The sequence below is a fragment of the Phoca vitulina genome, unplaced genomic scaffold (assembly GCF_004348235.1).
Source record: "Phoca vitulina isolate PV1807 unplaced genomic scaffold, GSC_HSeal_1.0 scaffold8, whole genome shotgun sequence".
In the NCBI taxonomy this organism is placed as follows: Eukaryota; Metazoa; Chordata; class Mammalia; order Carnivora; family Phocidae; genus Phoca; species Phoca vitulina.
In genome coordinates, this window is record NW_022589711.1 from 47,523,929 (window position 1) to 47,545,365 (window position 21,437).

The window sequence follows — 21,437 nt, forward strand, 5'->3', positions numbered from 1 at the left end:
ATAAATGAGTACTAGGGATGTAATGTATAACATGATGACTATAGTTAGCATTGCTGTGTGATATACAGGAAAGTCGTTAAGAGAGTAAACCCTAAAAGTTCTTATCACAAGGAGGAAAAGAATTTTTTATTGTATTTATATGAGATGATGGCTATTAACTAAACCTATTGTGATCATTTCATAATATATGTAAATCAAACCATCACGCTGTATGCCTTAAACTTATGCAGTGACTTATGTCAATTATTTCTCAGTAAAACTGGGGGAAAAAACAGAAGAGGAAAGCAAGAGAGTCTGTGGGATGTGACAGAAAGGGAAATCAGAGAGAGTGAAAATGTGAGAAGAGATTCAAAATGGCTCGCCATTGCTGACTTGAAGATGGAGGGAGCTATGAACCAAGGAATGTGGGTAGACTCCAGAAGCTAAAAATGAGTCCCAGCTGATAACCAGCAAAGTAACAGGGACCTCAGTGCTATAACTATATGCAATTGAATTCTGCCTACAACCGGCATGGGCCTGGAAGTGGGTTCTCCCCCAGGGTCTGCAGGTAAGAATCAAGGCCAGCCAGTGCCGTGACTTTGGCTTACGAGACCCTAAGGGGAAAATGAAGGCAAGAATGAAGGCTTGCCCACACTTCTATCCTACAGAACTGAGATATTATAAACTTAGATATTATGTTTTAAGCCACTAAATTTGTGGTAATTTGTTACATGAGTATTAGAAAACTAATATATAAGGTAACTGAGAAAAACAAAAAAAAGCTGGCTTTCATCTTGAGAGTTTCTATTAAATTCTAGAGATCTTGAGCTTTACTTATGATGGATGAAGGAGGTAAGAGGGACAGGAGATAAAGCATGGAACCACCCAAAGTGGAAAAACACAATAGCAAACCCCTGTGCAAAACAGGAATCTCAAAAGACCACACCCTCAATATAAGGACTCATGGCAACTAAAAAGCCATTCTGAGATAAATTTCAAAGATATGAAATTTAACTAAATCCCCAAGAACGAACTGATGAGACTATAAAAGGCCAATTATGAGATTTTTTTCTTGCACTGTTCTCCCCACATTTTCTTTACCCATCTATATCTCCGTTTCCTAAACAATTTTAATATCCCGTCAAGTATAAGTAAAGATCTATGTACAACACTTTCTACAAAGGAAATTTACTGTTGCTTAAGAACAAGTTTATCAAGTCTACTGCTTTAAGACTTCATAAAAACAGAGAGGAAGCAAAGACCCAAAGGCTGTGAATTTTTCAACTATTGTGATACAGTGTGTGGCAAGAAACTTTTGGAATTTAAGAATAAGCAGTAGTACTCTAAGTAGTCAAGTTAATTTTAGAAATATTCTGTGAAGTACTAAGTGTACTGAAAAGATCATATCAGTTGAGATAGGAAGGAGGATACATATTGCTGTCTCTAAGTCCCTGTTTCTAGTCAAAAGTTTAAGCAAAAAAAAATTTCAGGACTCCTGAAATTCATTTAGCATTCTTTATGCATAACTCCAGACATAGCACCATAAAATCTCACTGCCATTAAGTATCTTCAAATCAAATAATTATACAGGTAATGGTTTAGGCAATCTGAATTTAGAATCAATAATCAATTTTACTTCTTCTTCTATTACATGAGCACAAAGCACACTGTCACTCAGCTCTAAATACAGTGTCCAAACATCTTCATCATACATAGGTCTGCGCAAAACCAAAACCATTTCATGCTCTTCTTAATGACTTTTAAAGACAGAAACAAATGAGGAGAATTGGTTTTTTCAAACCTGTTTTGATGTGAATATCTTCTCATGTCCTCTGTTTTTTGAAACTCCCTCAGAGGTACTGGCTTTATGGGTGAACCCTAGGCCAAAAAAGCAGAAATAAATCAATTTAACGGATGTATCCACAACACTGTGACTGCACAGTCCACATTCGATTTGGCATTTAAGGATCTGTAGATCACACTCAAAAATATTTTAACAAAATCTTCAAATGTGAATTTTTTCAAATGTGAATTTTTATCTTTAAAAGTATTCATTAGGGCACCTGGGTGGCTCAGTTGGTTGAGCGACTGCCTTCTCCTCGGGTCCTGATCCTGGAGTGCGGGGATCAGTCGCGTGTTGGGCTCCCTGCTCAGTGGGGCGTCTGCTTCTCCCTCTGACCCCCCCCCATGCTCTCTCTCATTCTCTTTCTCTCAAATGAATAAATAAAATCTTTTAAAAAAGGAAGAAATAAAATAAATAAAAGTATTCATTATAGGCTATATTACTGCTTTGATAAGCAAAACACTATTCCAAACACCATACCAAGACACTCTTAAAAAAAGTAGATTTCCTTCTCACTGTATTATATAAATTACACTGACCATACAGTAATATTTACTAAATGATAAGATGTTAGAGCTTGAGAGGCTCTTAGGGGCCATCTAGTACAAATTTCCATCCAGAACAGGAATTCCCACCTGCCCTACCCTAACTTGTGCTCAGTCTCTTTTGTGTATTTCGAGTAATAAGGAGATCATTGGAGAGATCACATTTTTTAAAAAAGATTTAATTTATTTATTTGAGAGAGAGAGACCATGCGAGAGAGCACAAGTGGGGGTGGGGGGGAGTAGCAGAGGGAGAGGGAGGAGCAGACTCCACGCTGAGCAGGGAGCCCAACATGGGGCTCTATCCCAGGACCCTGAGATTATGACCTGAGCCGAAGGCAGACGCTTAAGCGAATGAGCCACCCAGATGCCCCGGGCAGATTACATTCTTCATCATAAATTGTTACTTATGTTAGTGATACAAACAGTCCTGGGGATATTGGTGGAATATTAAGATAAAGCAAAAATTAATTTCTATTTATGGTAAAAATATGGTGTTAATCAAAAGAAGAATATTGACAATTTAATTTATTTATAAACTAAAGGGTAAGTGTCATTTCAAAAAAACATTACTGAGGAAAATTCAACTGGCCTCAGTGATATGGACCACATACTGAGAAATAAAATTATAAATCAAAGGTAGAGGCTTATAGGTTATTACAGCATTTATTTTGTCAAATGAGAATCTATAGAAGCAATACAATCTGATTTCAACACCAAAAATAATCATTAAAATGGGTATTCTTTAAGGGATAGAAAGCAACTTATCCAAAAAGGGAATCTAAAAAAAATCAAATGTAAGGGACGCCTGGGTGGCTCAGTCCGTTAAGCGTCTGCCTTCGGCTCAGGTCATGATCTCAGGGTCCTGGGATCGAGTCCCGCCTCAGGCTCCTTGCTCAGCAGGGAGCCTGGCTTCTCCCTCTGCTTGCCGCTCCCCCTGCTTGCGCACTCTCTCTCTCTCTCTCTCTGACAAATAAATAAATAAAATCTTAAAAAAAAAAAAAAATCAAATGTAAAACTATTTACAGTCTATCTCCAAGAAACAGGTAATCACATAGAACTTGAATCTTCGGTGAGTTACTGCAAAGGACTACAGAAGACTCTTTTAAAGTCTGGGCATGAGGATCATACAAAATGAGATATAATTCTAGAACCCTGATTAAAGAATAATTATTCTAATGTAAGTGAATATGACTTTTTAAAATAAACAAAAATCTGTCCTAGTATGTTAACATCAGTGACTTAACACATTGGTTTTACAATACGGCAATTATCTAAAATTATTGCAAGAGGTACATGAAATTTTCATGACGGATGTGATGTTGGTTTAATTTTAAAAGTAACTATAATACCCTATAAATATAAGTTATACCCTATTTTATCATAATACCTCTATGTATGAGAAGTATTATAACAGAATTAAACAATAGCAGAGTGTTTAAAATCTCAAAAAGGTTCTTTTTTTTATCAACCCATTCTTAGACAGTACTCAAGAATATAACACTTTAGGTGGTTGTTAAACCACCTAAAATAATACTACTTCATCACATTTTTATAGATGCCAAATTTTAGAAGACCTTATGATACAGAAGTCATAAAGAGCGTTATAACATAGAATCATGAAGACTACCACACAAGTATAGCTGGAATTAAAAAAAAAAATTTACAAAATAGCAAATATGATGGATTAAAAAATGATACAATTTCCAGTAGTAGTATAACAGGCATTTTTACTTTTAGTAGAAATACCTCATCTATACATAAAATGATCAAAGAGAAAGACCACAAGGAAAAAGACTCCCTTTAAGATTACAATGTGCATTGTTAATTTTCACTTTTTCTTCAAAGTAGTCGTCCTTTGTTCTAGTAAGAATGTTCATATCCTGAGTCATATGTAGTTTCATTAATCTCCTGGTACACTGCTATTTCTGGGCTGCAGGACTTTGATTTAAATATCTTTATCCAACTTTAAATACAAGAGTGTCTTCTGAAAACCAACAAAAAATACTGTGGTCAAAAGTCTTCAGACAGGAAAACTGAGGATTTTTTTTTTTTTTTTAAGAATGGTAATATCGCTCCACAACACATCCCACTTGAGTGATTATCCTCTATTTCTAAAAGGCTAAAAAATACATCACTCTCCAAAAAGGCCCCAAGTGTTTCTCAAATAACCCCTGCTCAGAGCCTGGGACCAACTCCAGACATTAACATCACACACACTGAAGTGGAGCCGTTTCATTATGCTGACTAGATATGCTGAAGAATGCAATTTCCACTGGAGCCCCTTGGGGGATTGGCAGCAATTCTACAGTGGGCTGAATGCTCACTTGTTTTCTAAGGCAACTTAATGCTCCACTATAAGAGACACCCAAGAACTATAATGGCAAACAATTTATATTCTGTGTGACTTAGCATAAAAGCTCCAATATAATTAATGCATTATAAAAATTCTATGGTTAAGTCTGTACGTTGCTCCAAAGTCTGCAGTATGGTTCGACTCTTATAATTACTAATGAAGCTATGATGTACCAGTTAGTAATAATAAAAAAATGGTAAGAACAATAATGAATGAAAAGCATTACATTCGTTTGCATTTTCTTCAAAGGCATAGGATACTCTTAGGACTCTTCCTATTCCTTCTTCAAGATTCTGAAATCTGTCTTTTTATTTGAAAAACAAAGCCAAACCCTATTTGAGACTACTGTCTGACTTTCTACAATAAATCTGAAAAATTCAATCATAAAATTGGGGCTGAACATTATAAAACAAATAATTAGGCCTAAACCAATAAATCACTAATATGACAGAAATTTATACCATCATGAACTGTTTTTACTAGGGGACAGCAACATATTTAGGCTTAAAAGTGTGTACTACCTCATGAGAGATTCGCCGTTGTTCAATATACGCCATAAACTGGGAACTGAGGCTGTCTGGTTCCAGCCCCTTGGGCTGTCTCATCTCATCCTCTTCCTCCTCCGCAGTACAGCTGTCAATGTAGTCGATCTGGTCCAGATCATGTTCCACTGTCCACACCATACACACACATACACATACGCACACACACACACCAGGAAAGAATAGTCAAATTCAACAGCCAATAAACACATTCAGTTGCATTCTTTCCTTTTCCCTAACATTTTCTATTCTGAAAGTGGGAGGAATGAGAAGAAGTGTAAATTAGGTAAGCCTTTCTTTTTAAGTCCATGGCCACTCACAAAAATAGGTTCCAGAAAAATCTTAGTCCTAATTGACTAAAGAATGCAGTAATTGATAGTAATTATGGGATTACAGACCTCTAATATTGCTTTTTTCTTTGGATACCTCTTTACTGTTTTAAACAAGACAGTCTGAGTCTGTGAGACAAAGAGAGGAAGAATAATTTTTAAACACTGGGGGGTATATCTTCTTTTACATTTTTTCCCCCGTTTTAGCTTGAGGGCTTAATCCTATCTCTTCAAGGAACTGGGAGTAAGAAAACCTAACTCGGTCAAGTCAAAATGAAAGAGAAAGGATAGGAGGAAAGTGGACTCAGAGATAAAGAAACAGCTGCTGACCACTGTTTCTCTTCCTGTAACTGTTGTTCATAATTAGAACAATGGTTTTCTTATTTTGAAATTTATTTTCTAGTGGTCAGCAGTGTAGATATTTTGTAGCAGTTTGGGGATGGAAGGGAATCACCTGAGAATTTTTGCTTCTCAAAATGCTTTGGGGTGAGAGGTATATGAGTAAGATATAGCCCCATCATTATTTATTCTAATAAGTTTGGGAGTGCCCCATTATTTTAAGTTTAAAAAGTAACTTTTTTTTAAGGTTTTAGTTTTAAGCAATCTCTACACTTGACCTGGGGCTTGAACCCACAACCCCGAGATCAAGAGTTGCATGCTCCATTAACTGAGCCAGCCACATGTCCCCAAAAGTAACTATATTTAAAAGCTGGTTAAAATGGCATACTAGGGAAAGAAAAACTTTGCTACTAAGCTTTCTAAGGTTTCTCCAGAGACTAAACCCCAATCATTATTGTATGATGTTCTACAGACTACCTAAAAGTTGCAGTTGCTGAGAATAATGAACTCAGAGAAGTCTATTTCTGTTTTCAGATTCAATTATTTATTTGAGAGAGAGAGAGAAAGAGCAGGGGGAGGGGCAGAGGGAGTCTCAAGTAGACTCCGTGTTGAGAGTTGAGATCATGACCTAAGCCAAAATCAAGAGCTGGACACCTAACCGACAGATGTATCCAGGCCCCTCTGATTCATTTATTTCTAAATAATTCCATAATGGCCATTAATATAAAAACAAATTTTGAGTTACCAGAGTTATAATAACAGGTAAAAGGATGGAAAGGTCTATACCCACATTAGAAACCAGGTATATAAATGCATTTTTTTCAATGAGCTACAATTTGTGTGACTAAATAAATGGTTCATTTTATGACTACTTCTCAAGAAAGCAATATCACCTTTTCATACTACCTAGATCAGTACAGTCCAAGAGAAATAGAATGCAAGCCATAAAAGTGAACCATATAAGTATTAAAAAATTATCTAGTAGCACATTAAAAAAAAGTCAAAAGAAAAGGTGACATTAGTTTTAATAATATATTTTACTTTGTCTAATATATCTAAAATAGTGTCATTACAGCATATAATTAATATAAAGTATCACTGATATTTTACATTCTTTTTTTTCCCCTCCATGTAAAGGCTTCAAAACCCAATGTGTATTTTACAGTTATAGTACATCTCAATTTAGAAAGGCCTCATTTCAGGGGCACCTGGCTGGCTCAGTAGGAAGAGCATGCAACTCTTGATCTCAGGGTTGTGAGTTCAAGCCCCATGTCAGGTGTAAAGATTACTTAAATTAAGAAAACTTTAAAAAAAAAAAAAAACATCAGAAAGGCCTCATTTCAAATGCTCAATAACCACACGTGGCTAGTGGCTACCATACTGGACAGCACAGATCAAGACAAAAATATTTTAAGTCTGAAATGAACTAAGGGAAAAGATATCTCATATGAAAGCAAAATTAAAAAGAAAACCACTAAAACGTGAATGGAATGGTAAGTAACAGGAGTACAAAAGAATATAAAATGGTAAGAAAAAAAAGAGAGCAAGCCACTTAATTGAAATCATCATTCAAGGATGAAAGCTCTTAAGAAGACATCAGATGGCCAAGAGACACATTGAAAAGATGCTCATCATCGCTCATCATCAGGGAAATGCATATCAAAACTACAATGAGATATCACCTCACACCTGTCAGAATGGCTAAAATCAACAACACAAGAAGCAACAGGTGTTGGCGAGGATGTGGAGAAAAGGAACACTCATGCACAACTGGTGGGAATGCAAACTGGTGCAGTCACTGTGGAAAACAGTATGGTGGTTCCTCAAAAAGTTAAGAATAGAACTACCTTATGATCCCACAATTGCATTACTAGGTATTTACCCAAAGAACACAAAAACACTAAGTCAAAGGGACACATGCACCCCTATGTTTATAGCAGCATTATTTAGAATGGCCAAATTATGGAAGCAGCCAGGTGTCCATCAATAGACGAATGGATAAAGATGTGGAGTATATATGTGTGTGTGTGTACACACACACACACACACACACACACAGAGGAATATTATTCAGCCATTAAAAAGAATGAAATCTTGCCATTTGCAACAACATGGATGGAGCTACAGAGTATAATGTTAAGTGAAATAAGTCAGAGAAAGACAAAACCATATGATTTCACTCACATGTGGAATTTAAGAAATAAAACAAGCAAAGGGAAAAAGAGAAACAAATCAAGAAAAAGACTTTTTTTTTTTTATTTGAGAGAGAGAGAATGAGAGAGAGAGAACACATGAGAGGGGATAGTGTTAGAGGACAAAGCAGACTCCCTGCCGAGCAGGGAGCCCAATGTGGGACTCGATCCAGGGACTCCAGGATCATGACCTGAGCCGAAGGCAGTCGCTAAACCAACTGAGCCACCCAGGTGCCCGAAAAAGACTATTTTTTAAAAAAGATTCTATTTTTATTTATTTAAGAGAGAGAGAGAGGGAGAGCACAGAGGAAGAGTGAGAGGGAGATACAGATTTCCCGATGAGCAGAGAGCCCAATGTGGGGCTTGATCCCAGGACCCTGAGATCATGATCCGAGCTGAAGGCAGACACTTAACCAACTGAGCCACCCAAGTGCCCCGAGAAAAAGACTGCTAACTATAGAGAACAAACTGATGGTTACCAGAGGGGAGGTTGGATGGGGGGGTGGGTTATTTAGGTGATGGGGATTAAAGAGTGCACTTTGTGATGGCATGGGGTGATGTATGGAAGTGTTGAATTACTAATATTGTACATTTGAAACTAATATAATATTGTATGTTAACTAACTGGAATTAAAGTAAAAACTTTAAAAAAAAGATGAAAGCTCTTGTCAGACAGATTTCTAGATCAAAGTAATATTTCCCTTACAGTTGGCCCTCAATATTTAAATGTTAGGATTTGGGGGGGGCAGCGCCTGGGTGGCTCAGTTGCTTAGGCATCCAACTCTTGATTTCAGCTCAGGTCTTCATCTCAGGGTTGTGAGCTCAAGCCCTATGTTGGGCTCCACACTCAACATTAAAAAATAAATAAAATAAAATAATTTAATAAATAAAATAAAATAAATAAATTAAATAAATAAAACAAACATTAGGATTTGAGAATTCAAACTAAAGCAAGATTGAATAGAATGTTACAATCAGGAGTCTGCCCAGAACACCAAAGCAGCAGAAATAGCTCTGCCTGTTAATGAAACCTAAAAAAATTACAAATTAAAAGAATTTTTGAATTTAAATTACATATTTTTAAATACCAAAATAAAGAAAACTTAGATTCAGATGCCCTTGAAGAATACAATCCACAATGAATGAAAAAGTGAATGTCAAGAAATCCACTGAATTCCAGGAAGTGGTCAAATAACGACCACAGGGAGAATCTTAAAAAAGGAGAATAGTACTTCAAAAGAGAATCATGATGAAATCAAGATTAACAAAGATCTATACCAGGTAAACAGTCTTTAATGAAGTTTCCTTCCAAAATAAAAATGAGAGACATAAAAAAACACTGTATTTTAACTTCAAGCCTGAAAACTTAAGAGAAATTAAAATTTAATCCCAATGGAGAACAACTTTTTTCCAATCATATGAGAAGATGAAGTCTTTAAAAGAAGAGCTGGAGGAGTGCCTGGGTGGCTCAGTTGTTAAGCATCTGCCTTTGGCTCAGGTCATGATCTCGGGGTCCTGCCCCACATTGGGCTCCCTGCTCAGTGGGGAGTCTGCTTCTCCCTCTCTCTCTCCCCATTGCTCGTGATCTCTCTCAAATAAAGAAAAGAAAAGAGGGGCGCCTGGGTGGCTCAGTCATTAAGTGTCTGCCTTCGGCTCAGGTCATGATCCCAGGGTTCTGGGATCGAGCCCCACGTCGGGCTCCCTGCTCCACGGGAGGCCTGCTTCTCCCTCTCCCACTCCCCCTGCTTGTGTTCCCTCTCTCGCTGTCTCCCTCTCTCTGTCAAAATAAATAAATAAAATCTTTAAAAAAAAAAAAAAGAGAAGAGAAGAAAAAAGAAAAGACAAGACGAGAAAAAAGAAAAGAAAAGAAAAGCTGGAGAAGCTACAGATACACAAACAAAAGGAGCGAATGTGAAAATGACCACTTAAAAACACCAGAGTGACTGTAAAGACTCTGGCTGTGGTTGGGAGTCCCACTCACCTCCACCATTTGTTACTACTAAACTGCTGCGAGTCTCCTGGTACTGGCTTTCTCTTCGCAGTCTTTGTTCCTTAGTGATTTCTGCTACTCGAAGAGGCAGATCTGAAAATTCATCTGTAGGCTAAAAAAAAAAAATAGCAGTAACATTTAAAAATATAATTTCAAACTTTAGACAACATAGTATTGAAAGCAAGGATATAATATAAACTCACTAAAATTTACATTTAAGAAGAAATGGCAAAAAAGTTCTGGAGATGAACAGTAGTGACAGTTTCTCAACAATTTGAATGTACTTAATGTCACTGAAATGTACACTTAAGAATGGTTAAAATGGTACATTTTATGTTATGTATATTTATTTTACTATAATAAAAAAAAGCGATGGAAGGTTATATATCACTCTATAAATAAACAGGAATTTAAAGTATCTATATATATGTAGCTGCATGGATACAGATACGATTATGTGCACAACCCTTGATACATACACAAGCTTTCCAAATTACAAATGGACTGTGGTCTAAAGTTAATTTGCTTTGGAATGAATGAAGTAATGCTACAAATGGGAGGTTATCAGTCTTGCTAATAACAGCTTATTTCATCAATTAACCCATTGAGAGCTAAAATATTCTACCTTCTAACTTAAAAAAAGAAAGCATAATAATAATTAAATACAAGAGAAAAATATGTAATTAGTTAAGAAAATTATTTATCTTGAGCATGTTAATAGTCTTCACTAAGGTTCCTGTCTTATTACCCATCAACCTATAGTCCTATTTTCTCACCTTGTAGCACCCCTTCCGCAACCTCTGCTTAAGGTCACCCAGCCCTGCAAACTTTAGGCTTCAGTTGTAATTGGCTCAGTTCCCATTTGGCTTTCTAGGATATTAAACTATTTATACAAGACAATAAGGTAACAAACATGTAAAACACATGATAAAAAGATGGCAAAGAAACAGAATATCATTTCTGGATGGTAGTACTCTGTGGGATTTTTACCTCTTCTTTGGCTTTTCCATATTTTATGTAATGAGAAATTGAATCCAATTAAGATACTTTCCATTTTCATCATTTGTTATCTCTTAATCAGGTGTTATAACATGCAGAATAGAAGAAACACTTACTTCATTCCCTGACCATCTCTTATCACCACTGTCCACACTATTGAAACCTGAATCAAGAGCTCCATAAGGGCGACCTGAGTACAGTTCTTCATGGCTGCCAAAGAGAGACTCTAGTTGTTACTGGGTAGTTCGAGGTTTTAAAAATTAACATTTAAAATAAATTAAATGCAATTTTACTAATAAACATTATCATGGCATTTAGTGATTTAACTTATTTAGAATTAAATGGGTATTCTTTTGACTTTTTAATATGAAAAATTCTGAACTAAAATAAACAGTATAATGTATACTAGTATACTAATATAATAGCACTCACCAGTTTCAAAAATGTCAACACTGCCATTCTTGTTTCACCTATGCTTCTAACCCATTTCCCATGCCCCCCAACACAGGGCTTGAACTCACTGCCTTGAGATAGAGACCTGAGCTGAAATCAAGAGTCAGTCCCTTGGGGCGCCTGGGTGGCTCAGATGGTTAAGCGTCTGCCTTCAGCTCAGGTTATGATCCTAGGGTCCTGGGATCGAGTCCCGCATCGGGCTCCCTGCTAGGCGGGGGAGGCTGCTTCTCCCTCTGCCTCTCTCTCTCTCTCTGACTCTCATGAATAAATAAATAAAACATTAAAAAAAAAGTCAGACCCTTAACTGACTGACCACCCAGGCGCCCCCCTCTTTTTTTTTTTTTTTTTTAAGAGAGAGAGAGTGAGTGGGGAGGGGGAGAGGGAGAGAGAGAATCTTAAGCAGGCTCCACGCCCAGCATGGAACCTGACACAGGGCTCAATCTCATGACCCTGAGATCGTGACCTGAGCTGAAATCAAGAGTCAGATGCTTAACTGACTGAACCACCCAGGCACCCTCAATAGTAATTTTTTTTTTAAAGATTTTATTTATTTATTTGACAGAGAGACAGCAAGAGAAAGAACACAAGCAGGGGTAGTGGGAGAGGGAGAAGCAGGTTTCCCACGGAGCAGGGAGCCCGATGCAGGGCTTGATCCCAGGACCCCGGGATCATGACCTGAGCCGAAGGCAGAAGGCAGATGCTTGACGACTGAGCCACCCAGGCGCCCCCCCGATAGTACTTTTAAAGGTAAAATTCATATACAGTGAAATGCATACACCTTAGCTATACACTTGACAAATGAATCCATCTTTGTAATATACACCTCTCTCATGATGTAGGACATTTCTACTTTGCCTGAAAATTCCCACACATCCCTTTCCCAGTCAATTCCCCTCACCATGTTACAGTGTGCTCTTAAGAGATAACCACTACTCTGATTTTTTCACCTTAAATTAGTATGAAAGGCAGAATAACAGTCCCCAAAGATGTCTAAGATCTAATCCCTGGAACCTATAAATATGTTTCTTTACATGGCAAAGGGGAATTAAGGTTGAAAGTAAAAATAAGGTTGCTAGTCAGCTGATCCGAAATTAACGTAAATTATCTGAATGGACACAGTGTAATCAAAAGGGCCCTTAACAGTGGAAGAGGGAGGCAGAAGAGGTCAGTGTGATGCAATGCTGGCTTGAAGATGACTTTTGGTTAAGAGTCAAGGAATGTGGACAGATTCTCTCTAGAAGTTGAAAAAGGCAAAGAAATGTATCCTACTCAGAGCCTCTAGAAAAGAACAAAGCTCTGCCAGCATCTTGATTTTAGCCCAATGAGACCAAGACTTGGACTTCTGACCTACAAAACCATTAAGATAACAAATTTGTGTTTAAAAATCTAAGTCTGGTAATTTGTTATGGCAGCAATAAAAAAGTAATACAGGGGCGCCTGGGTGGCTCAGTCGTTAAGCGTCTGCCTTCGGCTCAGGTCATGATCCCAGGGTCCTGGGATCGAGCCCCGCATCGGGCTCCCTGCTCGGCGGGAAGCCTGCTTCTCCCTCTCCCACTCCCCCGCTTGTGTTCCTGCTCTCACTAACTCTCTCTGTCAAATAAATAAATAAAATCTTTAAAAAAAAAAAAAAGTAATACAATTAGGATGCCTGGGTGGCTTAGTCATTAAGCATCTGCCTTCAGCTCAGGTCATGATCCCACGGTCCTGGGATCGAGCCCCACATGGGGCTCCCTGCTCGGCAGGAAGCCTGCTTCTCCTTCTCCCACTCCCCCTGCTTGTGTTCCCTCTCTCACTGTGTCTGTCTCTGTCAAATAAATAAATAAAATCTTCAGAAAAAAAAAAAGTAATACAATTAGTTTTGCTTACTCTGGAACTCAAAAAATGGAATCGTATGTATTTTTTTTAATCTGGCTTTTTTTGCTCAGCACCATGTCAGTGAAATTCTTGATGGTTTTAATATCTTCAAGTAGAATGGATAAATTATTTAAGTGTAGGCTTAACTTAAAAAACAAACGAACAGACTTGCCAATCTGTTTTTGAAAGTAGCTATCCCATTTTGCATTCACACCAGCAATGTATCTGCGTTCCAGCTGCCAACACTCGTGTTGTCAGTCTTTCATTTCAGCTATTGTGGTGAATGAAAGGTGTATCTCACTGTCGTTTTAATTGGTATTTTTCTGATGACTAATGATATTGAGTATCATTTTGTGTGGGTATTGGCCATTCATTTATCTTCTTTTTGTGAAAGGTCCATTCTTTTGCCCATTTCTAAATATACCAGTAATCTCAAAAACAGTTTGCTAAGAAGCCAGACACAAAACACTATATAATGCTTCATTTCATCTATATGAAACTTTAGAAAAGGCAAAACTATACTGACTGAGAGCAGATCAGTAGCTGCCCGGGGCTGAGTGAAGGGGAAAGGACTTATCTAGTGTAAAGGGGCACATGGGTGATGGAACTGCTATCTGTCTTGTGTTGGTAGTCTCATGACTGCATCCATTTACCAAAATTCACTGAGCTGCACACTTAAAATAGATAAGTGTTATGATTTGTATACTGTATCTCAATAAAGCTGTTTAAAAATCTGCCAAATATTTCGCCAAAGTGGATGTTCCATTTTACAGTTCTGTAAGCAGTGTAGGAGAGCACTGGTTGCCGCACACCCCCACTAGACATCTGGTGTTGTCAGTTTTAATTTTAGTCATTCTAGTAGGTGTGTAATAATGTCTTGTGCCTTACTTTACATTTCCATGATGACTGATGATGTTGAGCACTTTTTGGGGGTGCTTATTGGTCATTTGTATATCTTTGTCAAGTATCTAATCAAGTCTTTTGTCCAACTTTTAATTGGGTTGTTTGTCTTTTTAACATTAAGTTGCAGATACCCTTTATAGTTTGGATATAAGTCCTCTATCATATATATATGTCATATTTATACATATTGCAAATATTTTCTCCCAGTCTGTGGTTTGCATATTCATTTTCTTAGTATTTTCTTTTCACGAGGAGATGCTTTTCATTTTGCTGAAATCTAATTTATCATGTCTTTTTTTTACGGTTATTGCTTTCTGTATCCTCAGAAATCATTGCCTATTCTATGTCACAAAGATATTCTTCCACACTTTCTTCGAAAAGTTTTATAGCTGTAGTTTTTGCTTGTTCTTAAACATACTTTTAAAAGTTAGCTCAGGGGCACCTGGGTGGCTCAGTCGTTAAGCGTCTGCCTTCGGCTCAGGTCATGATCCCAGGGTCCTGGGATCGAGCCCCACATCGGGCTCCCTGCTCAGCGGGGAAGCCTGCTTCTCCCTCTCCCACTCCCCCTGCTTGTGTTCCCTCTCTCGCTGTGTCTCTGTCAAATAAATAAACAAAAAATCTTTAAAAAAATAAAAAAATAAAAGTTAGCTTAATTAGAAATCTAAAACATGACAAGGCTTATTTTTAAAAAATGGTCTATTAGTATTTTATTTAATAAGCATGGGGTTGAAAAGCAACTTCCAATGGTACAAATTTAAAATAGTGTTTTTCTAGTACTGAATTTTGTATTCCATATATTCTTACATAGTTAATGCACATAACTTTAATTTCCATAAAATGAGGTTAACCATTTCTACTCATATGCCTTTATATAAAGTGAAAGATTTATGTCAGTTAAAAACAAAACAAACCAGGGCGCCTGGGTGGCTCAGTTGGTTAAGCCATCTGCCTTCGGCTCAGGTCATGATCCCAGGGTCCTGGGATCGAGCCCCGCTTTGGGCCCTACTCAGTGGGAAGCCTGCTTCTCCCTCTCCCTCGGCCACTCCCCCTGGTTGTATTCTCTGGCTCTATCTCCCAGTCAAATAAATAAATAAATAAAATCTTTAAAAACAAAACAAACAAAAAACCCTATGTGAATAAAAGAAAGTCTTTGTAACATCATTTATTTTATTGATAAAGATTTTACTTTGAATGTAGTAATTAATATATAGATCTATTTGTACAATGTACTAAATATGCTCTGATTATGAAGATCCAAAAATACAGGTACCTTCTGGCTATCTTCTTCATTTTCCCCACCTTCCCCCATCAAGATCATTTAGCAAAAAAAAGTCTCCCAGCAGAATTCTAAAATTACTTTTCTAGCAGTGCCTGGCTGGCTCAATTGGAAGAGCATGTGACTCCTGATCTTGGGGTCGTGAGTTCAAGCCCCATGTTGGACGCTGAGATTACTTAAATAAAAAAATAAACAAACAAACAAATACATAAACTAAAAAAGATTTACTTTTCTAAGAGAAAAGTAGTTAATTTCTACCAACTTTTTACTTTGGAAAAATTCATATCTATACAAGAGTTAGGAGAGTAATACAATGAATATCCATTTGCCCTTCATCTGTAACTCCAAACTGTTAGTATTTAAGTAAAATGTCTTATTTAATCATCTATGTGACAGGTCTGCTTTTATGCTTGTTTTAGAGCCCAGAACTTACAGATAGGTACTATATATGTTTTATCACCGCAAAGTCAGGCCAAGGTACCCAATTTTAAAAGCTTTCTAATAAAATTATACATTAAGCCACACTTATAAAATTCTGCAGCTGCCAAAAGAAGTATGTATATTTCAAGATTTACTGAAAAATATTTTAAAATATTATGTATTTTTTTCAAGTAAAGATTTTGCGATTTCTAGAGGATATTGTTCTATGTAACATTTATTCTATCAAGCGGCCAATTGAGATAAGCCTAAATTTACTGTGATATTTTTCAAGTGGGTAACATAAACAGAATTAATAGAATCTCTGCATTAAGCTATTTATCTCCTTTATTTGTTACCTTTAGCTTCTCCACATACTCACTCTTGTTCAGAGTTGAAACTGGTAAGATTAAAGTGAGGCATACAGGTTTACCAACTCCTGGGTTCACTCAGGATTTTTTTTTGGTTTTAGAACTTAAAGTCCTGTGTCCCAGGAAAACCCTTAGTCACAAGCAAACCAGGACAGACGGTTACCCAATGAATAAATATGGTCCGCAGGAGGCCTGGCAGAGTTCTGTCAGCCAGGCTCCAGCTATGCGCTGTCAGAAAGTCCAATCTCCTTAAACTACCTAGCATAACATGGACTCAGATGTGTAAGTGCCTTTTCTGTAGCAGGAACTTGAACTGTGAGTCAGTAGAGTGCAGTGAGGAGCATAAAACATGGCTATTTTTATAGTTTAACAGATCTGGACTGACAACGTGGCACCATCATTTACTAGCTGTGTGACTTCAATTAACTTGCTCAACTTCTCTCAACTTGTTTCCTCGTAAGTTAAAGAAAAAAAAAAAGATTAACAACACCTACCTCACAGATTTGCTATAAAGACTGAAAAATATAAGCTAAGGATTTGCACAAATATTATTACTAAGGACTAAATAAAAGTTATTATTATTATTATTTCTATGAAGAATGTACCCTTAAGAGAGCATTTGCTGTTATCACAAGTCACTACATCTGCTTCATTTGGGTTTAGTTCACCAAACATTTATTGAATGTCACACAGTGTTCTAGATACTAAGAATACAAATATCAATAAAGGATGATCATTGCTTTCACAAGCCCAGGCTTGTTGGAGAGAATTAATTCCGTTACTCGGGTTGCAGAAGCAGGACTTTGCTTAAAAGTGGCTTAGTCTTTCCTCAGTTTTGGTTCACTGCCACATTACCATACATAAATATATTTAGTCTGTAATATATAGGTGGTCAGCAAAAAAGCATAGGTCATTATACATCACTACTGAAAAATACATGTGCCATTGTATAAAACTTAAAAGTTATCACAACAGTGCAACTTGCTAAAGGAATTGGAAACATTTACATCTAGAAATAAATAAAACATTTGTGATCTTTGTAAAATGACTTAAGGAAGACTGGTTGTAGTTTATATATTATGCCGAAGCAGTTAGAAAGTTACATGTAAGGATTGAAGGAAAGTACCACAGCACCTAATCGGTACTGAATACCTTAAGACCTACAGGATTAATAAAAATTCTCTTTAGCAAGACAGGACTCTTAGGACTAAACTGGTCCTAGATCACCGTAGATAGCTAGTAACTATCATGTCTAATATTTACATAAGACGTTATGGTCAGCCAAGCACTTTCAGAACCAGGTCATTCAATCCTTAGAACTACTGTTAGGGCATAACTGGGATAAATAAAGATCACGTTGAAGAAACTGAAGTCCAGAGAGGTTAAGTGAACTGCCCAATAGTACAGACATTCTCACTCCATGGTGGCATTTTGAATAAAGGTATGGCCAACTACAGTGCAATCTCACTAATCCATACCTCAGTAAAAAAAGACATGAAGGTACAAATACCCCATTCACCACTGCATGAGGAGTTGGAAGGAAATATTTTATTTATATTATATATAAAAATATTATCTAGGACATTCTGAAATAATTACGAATAATGTAATATAACTCCAGAAAAAATGGAAAATACAGAATACAGATTAATCTAGTGAGCATGGTGAGGGATTATTAGAGGGACTGGAAGACATCAGATCTATAATTACTAATTCCTTTGGAGAGACACAACACGTTTATGCTATTTAGACTTTCCATTTAGGGTATATTTCTCCATGGATTCAAGCCTTCTTTTTGTCTTAGCAAATACACACGTCTCTTGCCAGGCTTTTTTGAGAAGTTTTATGTTTTTAAAGTATTATGATGAGGATTTCTATATTAAAAAAAATTAGGCCAAGACTAATTAGTCCTCAAGACTAAGGACAGAAAGAGAGAAACAGGTTCTGCAATCAGCACCACAGGCTTTAATCAAAGCTCATTATTCCTATAGGGGCTGGTGATTCCTCCTTAGTCTTTGGACCTACCCTCACATACACATCCCCAGTAGTCATCATTAACTGCCTGACACTCAAACCCCAAGGGCAGCTGTAGCAGTTCATGTTCCTACTCTGCTATTTTAGAAGAGGAAAACTTTTTCTTAACAAAGATGATTAACTCCAAGGGGGAAAATCAATTAGTGTCGATGTAAAATAAAAGCTACATTTTTTTAATTTACTTTTTAAGATTTTATTTATTTATTTGACAGAGAGAGAGAGAGAGAGAAGAGAGAGTACAAGCAGGGGGAGTGAGAGAGGGAGAAGCAGGCTTCTTGCGGAGCAGGGAGCCAGATGCCGGGCTCGATCCCAGAACCCTGGGATCATGACCTGAGCCGAAGGCAGACGCTTAACTGACCAAACCACCCAGGCGCCCCTATGTTTATTTGTTGTAGTACATCTTTCAAGAGTACAGGACTAGAACATACTTAATGAAAATTTCAAATAGGAAAAACAAAACTTTTTTCAATAAATAAGACAAGAGTTCCATATTATAAGTGATTTACCAAGGTAAGAGGAAAAAGACTTGAAGAAAGAAAAGGATATAATGAATAGAGGAAATTTAAAAATTCTTGGCAATAATGGTCTGGGTCCCTTCATATTCTCCCCACTGTCAAAGTCCTTTCTCCAAGAGAGGCGTAGATCTAGCACAGAGTATGCCAGACCTAATCCCTACCATCTGTCAAAACCTTTTATGTCTTAACCTTAACATCACATACCTGCTTTCAGTCTTCTCAGAGTTAAAAGTGTTAGGACCGAGATGTTCTTGTAGGAATCTTTTATGGGTATATAGGACATTGGTGAATTTCTCCTTGTGTATTTGTATAAATATACTAAAACTTGTATTATTATATGCTTAAACCACCAGATTAGAGCTAGTATTTTAAATACCCTTCATAGTGTCTATGAAACTCTTCAATCTAATAGCTAGACCAAAAAAACCCCAGAACGTCATTATAAAGTTGTTCTGATAACTTTAAGCACAGAAAAGTTAGGACGGAAATAACATTTGTGTGACCAAACTGTTCATCACTTTAATAAATACTTGTTGAGTATCTACTGTGTGTGCCAAACACCCAGCTGAACTAGGGATACAGTGGTGAAGAAGAAACACATGGTCTGCGGCAAAGGGCAGAAGTCAAGTCCCTTTGGAGTAATATTTAATTTACTTAAGAAATCAGGTTCTGGGAGCACTTGGGTGGCTCAGTCAGTTAAGCATCTGCCTTTGGCTCAGGTCATGATCCAGGAGTCCTGGGATGGAGCCCTGCATTGGGCTCCCTGCTCAGTGGGGAGTCTGCTTCTCCCTCTGCCCCTCCCCCAGCTTGTGCTCGCTCTCTCCCTCACTCTCTCTCTCTAATAAATAAAATCTTGGGCGCCTGGGTGGCTCAGTTGGTTAAGCGACTGCCTTCGGCTCAGGTCATGATCCTGGAGTCCCGGGATCGAGTCCCACATCGGGCTCCTTGCTCAGCGAGGAGTCTGCTTCTCCCTCTGACCCTCCCCCCCTCATGCTCTCTCTCTCTCTCACTCTCTCTCTCAAATAAATAAATAAAATCTTTAAAAATAAATAAATAAATAAATAAATAAATAAATAAAATCTTAAAAAAAAAAAAATCAGGTTCTATATTTTCAGATAGCTTGAGATTACTCCTTTATACCATAAACACTTAAATATTTAATTCTAATAATTTCTGATGAAAAAAATTTAAACTGTATTTAAAATTTAAACTTAATGCACATTTCCCTTTACTGGAAATGATATCTCTAATATACCTTAGCATTTTCTTGATGAGCATCAATTATTGTATTGTGCTCTAACATGGCAGTAATTTAAAATATTACTGAAATATGGAGGGTTCTTTGCATATATGCCTAATGGCATCAAGGCACTATGTTTTTGGAGTGTTACTACTTTTCAGTATCTTGTTAAATTATGAAATATGTCATACAGATAAAAAATGAATATAACAGACATAGCTTTTAAAACATGATGAGACATTAATACCTTTATTTATTATTATTATTTTTAAATATTTTATTTATTTATTTGACAAAGAGAGACACAGCGAGAGAAAGAACACAAGCAGGGGGAGAGGCAGGGGGAGAAGGAGACTTCCCGCGGAGTAGGGAGCCCGATGCGGGGCTCAATCCCAGAACCCTGGGATCATGACCTGAGCCGAAGGCAGATGCTTAACAACTGAGCCACCCCGGTGCCCCGAGACATTAATACCTTTAAAGTCCCTTTATGTGTCTTTCACATTGAATATTCCTTCCTCTCAGAGTTAACCACTAACTGATTTTTTAAATATGTGTCTGCTTTTTATAGTTTTATTTTTTCTTTCAAATAACTTTTTGTATTTTTAATGTCTGCTTTTAGAAACTCTACCAAAATAGAAATTTGTTAATCTGTTTTAGACTAGGATACTGAGAAGCAAGCTCATTAGGACTGTGCTTTAATGTAAAATGTGACAAGTTCTAATAGAAGGCCAGAGGGGTTCTCTTTTGAATAAGGCCTATATGCATTATAGCACCTTCACTGAGACATCTATTTTGCCTGTTAAAAGGCCTTTTGAATTTAATTACTCCTGCTTAAGATTGTTCCAGATGGCTGGGAATGCCAAAGAGGTAACCTTGTCATTCAGGTGTTATGTAGTTGAAGGATTCATAAACTAAAAGATCCTGAAGTGACATTAATGGTCATCAAATCCATCCTCTTCACTCCCTAAAGAAAAAATCAACCCCCAAAAGTTTGAATGACTTGCTTTAAGTCACAGAATTAACAGCAGAGCCAAGGTTAGCATTCAAGTCACTGAGACCAGTGGTTTTCAAGTAGGGACCCCTCAGGGGCTATTTAGCAATGTCTGGAGCCGTTTTTGTTTGTCACACTGGGAAGGTGCTACAGAAGCCAGGAATACTGATAAACATCTTCTGATGTACAAGACAGCTTCCCACAACAAAGAGTTATCTTGCCCAAAATATCAACAGTGCTGAGGTGGAGAAACCTTAACTTAGAACTACACT

General features: G+C 37.1%; 1 protein-coding gene across 7 annotated transcripts in view; it reads right to left on the reverse strand.

Annotated features, from left to right (window-relative positions):
* The window catches only part of LRCH3 (leucine rich repeats and calponin homology domain containing 3), a 118,475-nt gene that overhangs the window by 36,719 nt on the left and 60,319 nt on the right, over positions 1-21,437 (reverse strand). For all 7 annotated transcript variants that reach the window (XM_032406759.1, XM_032406763.1, XM_032406762.1 and 4 more), the window contains exons 7-10: positions 11,228-11,321; positions 10,104-10,224; positions 5,242-5,390; positions 1,781-1,857 (exon numbers count right to left, since the gene is read on the reverse strand). In XM_032406759.1, the coding sequence (XP_032262650.1) occupies positions 1,781-1,857; positions 5,242-5,390; positions 10,104-10,224; positions 11,228-11,321 (441 nt within the window). The remainder of the gene's footprint in view (positions 1-1,780; positions 1,858-5,241; positions 5,391-10,103; positions 10,225-11,227; positions 11,322-21,437) is intronic.